The sequence below is a fragment of the Acyrthosiphon pisum genome, chromosome A2 (genome assembly GCF_005508785.2).
Source record: "Acyrthosiphon pisum isolate AL4f chromosome A2, pea_aphid_22Mar2018_4r6ur, whole genome shotgun sequence".
Lineage (NCBI taxonomy): Eukaryota > Metazoa > Arthropoda > Insecta > Hemiptera > Aphididae > Acyrthosiphon > Acyrthosiphon pisum.
Window position 1 is genome coordinate 33,777,370 of NC_042495.1, and position 12,563 is coordinate 33,789,932.

The window sequence follows — 12,563 nt, forward strand, 5'->3', positions numbered from 1 at the left end:
CCCCCCCAAAATAAAGCCATGACTGACGAATTTTTTATTCGTCATAGAAATTGGCAATTTTTTTTTTTGAATTAAAAAAAACCTGAAATTCTTATTATTTCAGTTATTATCTAGGTTGCACATTCCATAAAAAAATATATACACGAGTTAAACGCATTACAGTCACACTGGTTATATTTGTTGCCACCACGGTTGTATATTATCTACTACCGTGGTTGTCACTTATCAGTTATCGGCTAACAGTTGACAGTAATTTCTTACAATTGAAGTTGATGAAAATTATGACAAATATGCTGCTCAAGCATTAGGTAATGCTATAAAATACCTTTTTTTAAAACATTAAAATTTAACTTTCCACTATGTTTTTCAAGTATATTAACTTCAATTCAAAAACCAGAATTTTAATTGTAATTACTATTTTAAAAACTGTTTTGGGTATTATAAATTTCTTGAGCAACTAACTGCAAAGTAAATCTGCTACTATTGGAAACTCTTCTTATGTTATTCAAAGTGTTATCACTACTTTTGAAAATATGAGATCTGACAGTGAATTTACAAAAATATGGCAGACAATTACAAAATTAGCAAATGAAAATAATGTTGAATTATCCACAGCATGTATGTTTTGAGAAGAATATCTTGGTTAAAATCTGTTTTATTAAAAATTACTATTTATATTCCTTTTACAAGGTTACAAACGTAAACGCAAAGAGCCTAATGCTCTTAAAGAATATGTTGTAACAACTACTACTGGACAAGAGTGTGATGATGAGCAAACGGATACATCAGTTAAGGTATTTTGGAGAAGAACAGCATATATGGCAGTTGTTGATACTACATTAGCTAATCTAAAGTATAGATTTTCAAATGATAGATTCAAACTCAATCGATAGTTTTTGTATAATGGACTGTAATATCGGACTTTATTTCATCGAACACTACAAGGTAAATTTAAGTTAATAGTAATCAAAGTAAGTAAATAATAATTTATTATTTTTTATTTATTTTAAGGATGTAACTCATACATCAATAGATTTTCTGAAGTCAGAGATGCTTGTTGCCAAAAACTGCCTGACTAGAGTTAAGGAGAACTTTGATATTGATGATATTAAACAAGTGGTTCCTGAAGATGTGTACCCAAATTTATATAAATTGCTACAGGTAACTTTCACAATACCTGTTAGTTCTGCAACGTGCGAACGTTTGTTTTCTTCTATGCATAGATTAAAAACTTGGCAGAGGACTACAATGACACAAGAGCGATTTTTAAATTTATCAATAATAAATATTGAAAGGGATCTAACAAATAATTTAGAGACAAAAACAATTATTGATAAATTTGGCGCAGCTAATAGAAAATTAGTATTTATTTAATATTGAATATTAACTTATTTAAAATATTGTAATATCATAATATCATATGAATTTATTTGTGTATTTATTTATTTGTCAGTAGCCATCCGGTTTATAAGATTTTGGGAGTGCGGGGGCGAAGCCCCTGTGGGTTAATGTGACTTATACAATTCTAGCCCCCCCAAAAAATTGACCCTAGTTGCGCCTATGGTAACATACTAACAAAATATACTATGATATAATATTGTAATAGCTATAATAGTAGGTGGGTACCCGGTAAACAATTATAGCACATAATATTTTGAAACAGGTCAAGAAAAATATACAACAATATCTATGATATTATGTATCCACTATTCATGTAAGTAAGTCTGTGAAAATAGTTTTTATATTATTATTTTTTAATTTAATTTAAAAAATAATTTATTGTTAGGTAATTAAAAAAATGGTTATAAGAAACATTTTTATCATTTTGTATGAGGTACGCAAAATGGCCTCAAAATATATAATGTTTCAATGTTTTGCACCTCGTTGAATTATATGAATTGAATCGCACTAATGTATTCATGGAAAATATCAAATAATGTAGCATTTCAGCGAGGAAGCTTAAAATTAAAATAGAAAAATATGTTGTTGTAATATATTTTATTGGTTACATAGATGCGTGTGTTCTAAAACTAAATAATAGGTACCTATATAAACTATTGCGAAATAATAATGGTAATTAATAATTATAACGTACTAGACTTAAAAGTTGAAATTAAATATTGTTTCTTGTACAACAATAATATGTTATATATTATTATAGCCGTAGAATACGCACGATATTACAATTTTTTTCTCCGTTGGTATTCAAGACCAATTTCGAAATAGTGTATAATATGCTCATTTCATATAATATGCATTCGTAAGTCATGATGGAATATGTATGTTTTTGTGTATAATCAAAGCGTTTTTAAGTTACAATATTTAAGAACATGTAATTTTCAAAAGGGGTGTAACCTTTTTTCATTTCGTGTTTGCTGGGGGGTATAATATTGTTATTAGAGGTGAACACTACCGTAGAGTTGACCGTTGGACTCGTTGGAGAATATTACACAACAGCATAATATAATAATAGTACAGATGAATATTACTGTTAAAATCAACGAAGATTTTATATGTGTGTATGTTTAAAATCTTATAATATAAAATAAAAAATAAAACCAAGAAAAAAATAATCTTATCATAATAAACCGTTTATGAAAAGTGATGAAATTAAAAACACACAAACGAGTTTTAGGTACAATAAAGTATGAAATGAGTTGTGTCTGTAATCTGTATGTGCAGTGTATATAATGATGTATTTACTATTTAGAGGGCACGACGTGCGGTCACGAATTGTCGCGGAAACACATACAACTCGCAAATTTATGGGCGTCCGAGACCTAACGTGTAATGCGCACGTATTGGATATTATTAATTATTATGTGTTTATCCGATAAGTAACCATATATGTATAGTTGTACCGGCAACGATTATGATAAAAAAATCGAACAGGCCTAAAAATATAATAAGCCGTTTACGGTGTCGAACGGTTAATAGGATAATCACACGCGCACGTCTAACGAGTATATTATTATTATTATATATTAATTTATGTTTACACTCCTTACGTGCGCGTATAATATATTATACATTATATTATACAAACGTGAGAGATGATTTGTGTCGGCCGCGTACGTATATTATATTATATCCACACAGAAAACGTATTTGGGTCGGAGATAAATAATTATTGCGTATAATAATATTATATATTATAGAGTGCACGACGATAATATACGCGTATATATTTTATATTGGTACTTGGTAGGTAGGTATACACGTATATGCGATATATAGGTACATAAGGCCGAGTGTGAAAAACCAAACTGAAGATGTAATTATTTACACGTAAATGTGGTTCAGGCCATACAATCAATGTGTTACAATATACCTATAAGGGTATTATAGGTAGATTTCGTTTTTTGTTTTTATGTTTCCAGGCACGATTTATTAATACATTATATAATAATAAGGTCACTCGCGCTATAAACAAAAATTAGCAGCCTCATACTTCATCGGCGCGGGCAGTCGTACAATGGACCAGTGGAGATAATATATCTATAGGTTTGATACGGTATAGTGCGATCGTATTGGGAGATTAAAAACGTCGGTGCCCGAGACTAAATTCTACAAATTAAAACAATCCAACGGATTTATATCGTTCACGCGGCTGTTCCCATATTATATTATTATTATAAAGCTGCCGCAGGTATACCTACATGCGACGCGACTCTTATCTTGTACGATGCATTCTGACGATCGCAGTGTACGTAATATTTTATCTTTGTACAATATATAATATAATACGGTCTTTTTTACGCCGTAACCGAGTTCAATATGATAATAATGTGCTTATAACGTAGTGACGTCTTTATAATATAATGCAAATACAATAGGTTTGCGAAATACTTTCATTCGCGCCTTGTTAACATTTTAATAAAACGAGACATGAAACGAAAAACTACGCACAAAACACGCAGACGAAATATATATATATTTTTTTAAGTCTCCTGTCCGCGTGATGTACTAATGTACATATAGCGCACTCAACCAAAAATCATTAGTAAAATTAATAATATACATTTATCGTTTTTTAACAACTATACGTTTGTTAAAATAATAATAATTGTATTGTATTTACAAAAGCATTATTGAATGTGTTAACGATATACTTAAAATAAAGATCTTCGTTCGTTCAATTTAATAAATAATCATATTATGAATGAACAGAATAAGTTTATTAAATTATTAGACAAATTATTGTTTTGATAATAGTATGTTTAAATAGTACAAAATATATTTAACGAAGTAACTATGCATGCCTGTAATTTGATCAATGGTGTGTTTAATTCAACTATAATATATTATTTAATTTTATAGTGGGTTTACGTATTTAAAAATAATTTTCTATTTCTCGTTATCACCAGGTTTTCCATATATAAACATATATTGTTATAATACAATTATAAATAGAACTAATAAACATTATAATATAATATGTTTATTAAATCAATGAACAAATTGTTGTTTTGATTAAGGTATGTTCAAAATTTCAAATGATACCTAACCTGTTTGTTCACAATAACGAAAATTAATAATTGGCAATCATTTGTAATCCAAACTTACATCGCCACATCGGTGGTTGATCGATATTGTTCTAATATTTATACTAGTCTACAATTTACACTTTACAACCTAGCTACATAATTACGAGTGCAAATTTTTTGACGTTAACTATTACCAGACGACTTGTAAGAAGTAAGTACCATCATTTACTTTAACATAATCACAATTTTGAATATTTTTATTCTGATTTAAATAGGCTATCAATACTGCTTTATACTGGATTAGGTTTACATTTTGAAAAAAGTAGGTAGGTATCTAGTAAAAAACTATTAAATTTACCTACGTATAATATTACATGTAGGTACACCTACTTTATAAACATTTGATTTTGTAAAAAAAATGTTTTAATAGTAAATCAAGTTTTTGAATCTATATATTAAATTAAAATACACATATCTAATATATAAATATATATAAATAGTGATTACTAATTTGTTAAAACTAATAATAATTAACAATGAATTGTTTTATTTGTAAACAACATATTTCAAAATTCTCCTCACTTCTGGTCCATTACAAAATAATTCATTTATTGAAACCTTCTAGTACATATGAATGTACACAAAACCAGTGTACACAATTATTTCAAAACTTAAATAGTTTCAAAAAACATACAATAAAAAAGCATCCTATCATCAATTCTAATACAAGCAATATTTATAATGATATTAATACTTCTCTAGAAGTTCAAAATTGTACAACTCAACATTTAAATGCAGTTGATAGAATGTCCTGTGAAAATGAATCCATACAAAAAAATAATTCTATACCTCAAGAAAATCATTTTAATAATTATGTTCCTCTTGATACAGCTCTTACTTCATTCCAAAATTCTGCTCTTAAATTTACAATATCACTAATCAGTAATAATAATTTTTCTAGAAATAATGCTTTTGATATTCAAAGAGGTACCTATAGAAGAAAGGTTAATAAAACCATTGGTGAATTAACTTAATGATTTTCTTAAAGATACAGTTAAATTGCCTGCAATGCTATCACAATTTAATAAAATTACATCAATATTATCAAATCCATTTGAATGGTGTAATTCTGAATATAAGTTAAATAATTGGTTGTCTGAAAACAACTTGTACGAAGAAGCTCGGCAATTTACTATTAATAGTGAAACCAATTTAGTATATAATTCAGGTGAAACAGTTTATGCTGATACAATTGGTAAGGGAGTTTTGTTACCAATCAAATTTCAATTAAAAAAATATTTTGAATACAATAATAATAATAATTTAAATACATATTTATTGCATATGAATATTTAATGAATACTTCAGGTGATAATTTAATAAAACATTATGTACATGGAAAACAATGGAAGGAAAAAGTTTCTCTGTTTAATAATAAAATTGTTATTCCATATTAATTCATGTATATTGACGATTTTGAGATAAACAATCCGCTAGGTTCACATGTTTCTGTTCAATCCTTTGCAGCAATTTACTATAGTTTTCCATTATTAGATCAATCGAAACTTAATAACATTCATTTAGCTGCATTAATAAAAACAGTCAATATGAAGGATTTTGGTAACAATTTGTCTCTTCAAAAATTGATAGATGAATTAAATGATATTGAAGTTAATGGTATTAGTATATGTACACCAGAAGGTAATAAACAAGTACATTTCATTTTAGGGCTTTTTATTGGGGACAATCTTGCATTAAATAGCATAAGTGAGTTTAGTAAATCGTTCTCAGCAAATTACTTTTGTAGATTTTGCAAAGCTCATAAATCCCTTACTCATAAATTATGTGAGGAAAATGATTCATTACTTCGTAATAATGTAAACTATTCTGAAGATATCGATAAAAATAATTTTAAAGATACTGGTATTTATAGTGAAGCAATTTTAAATAATATAACTTCCTTTCACGTTGTAAAAAACTTTAGCGTAGACATAATGCATGATCTTTTTGAAGGCATTTGTCATTACAACATGTGCCATATAATACATTATTACACAGAGTTGGTTAAAATCTTTTCTTTAGAAGAGTTAAATTTTAGGAAACAAAATTTTAACTATGGATGCATTGAAATTGGCAATATTTCTCCTCCTATTAAAACTATTCACTTAAAAAAATTTCATTTAAAAATGTCAGCTCGTGAGATGATGACATTTGTACATTATTTTTCTTTAATAGTCGGTGATTTAATTCCTGAAGATGATGCAGTATGGTTATTTTACTTAAATTTTTTGGAAATAGTTGATACTCTACTCTCAACCCAATTTACTCAAAATTCAATCCTTCTCTTAAAAAATAATATAAAACAACACAACTCTGATTATATTTTATTATTTCAAGACAATTTAAAACCAAAACATCATTTATTAACACATTATCCAACAATTATTCTAAATTCAGGACCTCCCAAACATTTTTGGTGTTTTAGGTATGAGGCAAAACATAAGGAAATGAAAATATATGCGCATGTGATAACTTCAAGAAAGAACATTTCTTTAACACTAGCAAAAAATTCCAATACAAATTTATAAATAATATATTAAATAATTATCCTGATGAATGTGTAAAAGAAATGAGACATAAAATCTGTACTAATCACAATCTATTAATACAAAGAAATTTAGGTCTGTCTATTGATGAATTTGATTGCTACTCCCAAGTTGAATTGAAAGGTACAACTTATAAAGTAGGTTATTTAGTGTCTAATTTTACTGATGAACTTTGTTTGTATGAAATATTAGAAATTGTTTTGGTTAAAATAAATGGTGATATTAAATTTATTGTGAATCAAGTCCAAATTGAAAACTATAATTCCCATTTAAAAGCATACCAGGTTAATAATATTAATAACTTTAAGTATATTTTGAGCCCCAATAACTGTAGTGGACCACCAATTAATACCAATAAGACATTTAAAGGGGATTCGATGATTCGATTAAAAGAATATTATTAATTGTTAATTATTATTAGTAATATTACTTAAATAATGTAACTTATAATGTATATTTATTTTTATTAGTACCCATTTAATTTTTTTGTCATTGTTAATAACATACTTTTGTATTATAATTATTCACATTTTGTATTTATTTAATATTTTTTTTTGTTTTGTTAAATTAAGTTTAATACTTATACCTAGTATTACCTACCTACAATTTCGTTAAAATGGAACAGCAAAATAACGAGTTATTTGATATAGACAGTGATGAAAGTATAATAAATGTATTAACAAACATGAGTTATAATAGTGTTCACTCATTTCAACACACAAATAATAATTCTACTGGCGAATTTCAAATTCCCATTGAGTCTTCAGATGATAAATCTAATTATGAGGACAATTTGATGTTAAAAAAACTTCTCACAGACTGGAAACTTGAAATTGTATATCAAAGATGTTTAGGTAAGAACACCTAAAGAGAATAATTATAAATTAACTAGGTACTATAATTAGGTACCTATACTACTGGGTATCCTGAATAACTTAACGATAAAAAAATGATAATATTACTTTGTTTTCAGATCAGGAAATTGATGTTGAAACATTACAGTACATACAAAATCATCATATACCAATGTTATTGAAAGGTTTTAAACTTGGTGTCATGATAAGATTTGAGCATTATGTGAAGAAATATCAAAACCTTTCAAATAATCATAGTGATATACCAGAAATAAATTCAAAAATTACTGCAACAAATGAGTTACCTTGTACTTCAGTTCAACCTGAGGCTTTTGAAAAAAAAAAGGAAAATATTGAACTAGTACAAATGTTATCAAATAATACTCAAGGTTCTTTAATATTTGACTATTTTAAAAACCATAACATGTTAAATGAAAGTTGCCGAAATTTACTGATTGAGATTATCATAAGTGATTTAATAAAGAAGGACTTGACTATGACAATAAAATTAGCAAATTATATTGCTGATGCTATTGTTACTGTTTTTCCATCTGAAATAAAAGTAAATATTTTCTTTAAATAAAACTCATAAATTACCTATTATTCACTATGGTTTTGACACAAATTTTTTAAATGCATTTTGTTATTCTTCAAACTATAAACCTATATAAAACTATATAGGTAATTTGTTATATCAATTCTTATTAGATTTGTTTTATTTATATAGGATGTTTATTTTATCAAGGACTCAATAAACAAAAGTCCTAAAGGTAAATTATACAGTAAATATTTTAATACAGTACGTACTATGAAACAAAATGGATTAATATCGATTGTTCATAAAGAGCCAAGTCAATTAAAAACAAATGTGTCCCGTACCATGGATGTCCTGAACAACTCTTTTGGTAATTTTTAATATCTATTTTAATCAAACACATAATTAAGTTTTAATTAAATATTTAGTATGATTTATTAATAAAATACAATATTAATTATTATAAATAGTAAAACACACACACACAAATATATTATACTATTATAATTACCCGTATACGTGTATACTATTATTATATGTATTATATCATACCTATATATGATATAAATGGGTCAGGGATAATTATTTATTTAATAAGAGGCTTAACAATTAATTAAAAATGCTACAATAATTTTGGTTTAATATCTATATTAATAATGCACTATTTTGTTTTATTCATTTAGAAATTGAACCTGAATCAGAACAATATAGTTCTTATTTATCAGATAAAGATATGACTTGGATGGAAATCGAAGACATTTGGAGAAAAACTATAAATTATAGACTTCATTTCCTCAAAAATAATAATCCAACAGAAATATTTAATAAATGGCAGCATTATAAGAAACCAATGGGCTATAAACTAGTAAGTTTTTAAATACAAACTTATAAAATACTAGCAAATACCCGTTACAATAATTTACCTTTAATTATATTTATTATTTAAATTTAATAATTTATTTTTCAAATATACTATCAGGAATAGGTAACACAGATAGTTTTAAATTTAAATGTAGTAATTTAACAACATTATCGGTCAAATTGTTGTGGGAAAGAGAGGTCCAACCAGCTAGGTTTTGTGCAGCAGACTCTTAAAGTATAGATTATATTGAATTTTTCAACATAGCAAAATATATAAGCATAATAATATATCTTTACTAACCTCCCAATCATTTTGAGCCTAAGTGCGACTGGTTCTGTTATATTTAGGTACCAGTATATTAAATGATATAGTTTACTTTTTAAGTAAGTTCCTTTAATACGTTAGGTTGTTTACTTACACCTACATCAAACAATAAGACATAAATATATACAGAACTCAAGTACATACAGTAATCTCGCCTCGTGTAAAGCTAGCTTCAGCTTGCAGGGTTGGGTCTGACTTTCCTTGCCCACTACGTTATACATTTAAATAATATAATATAAAATTAAAATGTGAATTATATAATATAAAGTATCTACTATCTACTACATTTATACATAATATGTATATTTATTTTATGTAATATTGTTGAGCTAATTATAATAATGAAATATTATTTGTATACATTATTATAGATAGATATTGATTTCCTACGCATTCATACTAATTGTAACAATTTCGGAATGGCATTTGAAAACTCATCATCCAAATTGATTTCTATTTTAAATCTTAGAGTGAAAGATGGTGGAAGCAAAAAATTATTGGAGACGTTAAAAAATACTACAAATATATCAGATAGTAAGTTTTTCTTATAGTATTATAACAATTGTTTATACTTTATCCGTTGTTATAGTTGTATTTGTTAAAGTATCTTTGATATTATTGTATTAGCCTTTACTTTTCACATTGGCAACCTTCTATTTATAACATATTATATATCTTATCTATTTTGTAATTTAATTTTCAGATTCAAAAACTCTAATTATAATGTACTTACTACATAGTATTTTTATTCCAACATCGAGAAAAGTCACTTTAGATGATAATGGCAAAAAATCATACACCAAATACAGCATTAAAGATTCACAAAACACATTTATTAAAATATGCGATACATCAGCAGAAATGGAAGCGTTAATTGTTAAATTGGGGCAAAAAGGGGCTATTTCACCTTGCATCTTGGTAATTGGCTCGCTAAATGACCCCAAACAAATATTGGTTTATTTTGATAACATTAAATATGTTGTATTTTCTTCATCAAAAGCGTTTGATATCTGCTTTAAAATATACCACGTTTTTAATATTGAATATCCCATGGAATCAATTGATGTATGGCAATTCATCCAAACATTCTTTTATAATATACATACTAAATATGATAAGACTTCTAGTTTAGTAAAACAAGTAACTGCAGAATTAAAACATTAGTATTTTATCAGCAATATGTTTTTTGTATTATTTTTTTATTGAAATGAAGTATTTTCCTACTCATCAATTTTTTTTATTAATATTTATATTCTTATGTAAGTACTATATTGTACTATTCTTATATTTATATTGTTTTTTTATTTAAAATAAGTCTTATAAGTTATAATACATAACATTTTTTAAAAGTTTTAACTTATTTTTAAGCAATTTATATTGTTTTTTTTATTTGAAATATGTCTTATAAGTTATGATACATTACGTTTTTTTAAAGTTTAAGCCTATTTTACTTGTTAACATATTATTTAATAATAAGTTATAAATATAACTTGTAAACTGTATACTATAATTTTACGATGTATGCAATGTTCTCAAATACAAAGTTTTTAATAATATTATTTTTTACCATTTGTTTAATTTATTATTTAACTCAAAGTAAAATATTTAGTAAGTATATCGTTCATATATTAATAATATATTATGTACAATATAAATAGATTATAATATATATTTGAACTGTAATTAAATTATGCAAATCATATATATTATAATTTATATTATTCAATTCAATGCAATATTCATTATAATAAAATATTTAAATTAAACAAATAATATTTTCAAAACCATAAATATTTAATTAATTCAACAATTTGGTTTTACTGAAATAAATATATTTTTGTTAAATTTATTAGTAAGAGTTTTGGTCTAATAACTAGGGTTTATTAAAATAAATAGTATTTTGTTAATTCAATAATAAATGTATATTAAATATATGAAATTTATATTAGAATTAATAAAGATCTTAGTTATACTAACAAAGTTTTATTTTAATCGGTTTATGATTTTATACAGTATATTGATAAAATATTTTGTTAAATCAACAACGTTACTTATCAAAGTGTGCATTTAACAAAATTCTCATCTTCATATCAATAATCGTTTTATGGAACGTATATTAACAATGATTTTATTGGATCAACCTATATTGTCATTGAAATTACAGGTATTTTTTGTTCAGTGATGCCTTGACAATGACTGCGAACATACCAATAACCATACGCTCCAGCCTCGTAATTCTCCTGTCGACGTCGGCATCTCTGTTTATATTTCTTCTTAATGCGTTCTATAATAATATTAATTAGGTATCATAAATAAAAATTATTATAGAGCAATGCATCACAAACGTTGTAAATGTTTCGCTCGACTTTAAAGTTTAAACCAAAGACCCGGGAGACGCGAACCGAATTTTCTCGTTGGCGGTTCCCTAAAAAGTACAAGATTTCGACACGGGCAGCGCCACACGGGTCTCCGTTTTATAGTTAAGGATTTTAAGCAACTAATTATGTTAATAGTCTTATAAAAAATTACGTACCTAATATTCATTGATTATTTTTTTGATAATTATTTGTATCTATAAATAAAACTAGTAAAATCGACTTCTCATAATAATAATAATTATTAATATTGACATTTTGGTTATCCTCAAAATATTATTTGGAAATATAATATTTTATTTTGGGGATATAATATTATAATACATAATATAAAAATATTATTATACTGAAAATTATACTATAAATATTACGAAATACCTAAGTTAAATTGTATTTAATATAGTTAGTGCCTATATTACCTATCTAAATCAAATGGGCATACGTAAACTGCGCCCAAATGACCTTTTTTTTTTGTAAGCTGCGCCCGAATTTTTATCTACCTAATATATTGTTTTCATCA

At 25.9% G+C, this 12,563-nt stretch overlaps 1 protein-coding gene across 1 annotated transcript; it reads left to right on the forward strand.

Annotated features, from left to right (window-relative positions):
• The first annotated feature begins 4,403 nt into the window (after nucleotides 1-4,403).
• On the forward strand, nucleotides 4,404-10,886 carry LOC107884273. Its single transcript, XM_016806005.2, has 7 exons — nucleotides 4,404-4,698; nucleotides 7,666-7,947; nucleotides 8,067-8,509; nucleotides 8,675-8,852; nucleotides 9,166-9,347; nucleotides 10,040-10,202; nucleotides 10,372-10,886. Exons 2-7 carry the CDS (start codon nucleotides 7,710-7,712, stop codon nucleotides 10,830-10,832), a joined length of 1,665 nt encoding a protein of 554 aa, XP_016661494.1. The 5' UTR covers nucleotides 4,404-4,698; nucleotides 7,666-7,709; the 3' UTR covers nucleotides 10,833-10,886.
• Nucleotides 10,887-12,563: the final 1,677 nt, after the last annotated feature.

What these genes read in the sequence shown, in the direction of transcription:
- LOC107884273 (XM_016806005.2), top strand. Translation starts at nt 7,710, where the DNA reads ATGGAACAGCAAAATAACGAGTTATTTGATATAGACAGTGATGAAAGT. An exon ending in TTTTTCCATCTGAAATAAAA is followed by an intron (nt 8,510 to 8,674) that starts GTAAATATTTTC and finishes TTATTTATATAG; the next exon opens with GATGTTTATTTTATCAAGGA. An exon ending in AACCAATGGGCTATAAACTA is followed by an intron (nt 9,348 to 10,039) that starts GTAAGTTTTTAA and finishes ACATTATTATAG; the next exon opens with ATAGATATTGATTTCCTACG.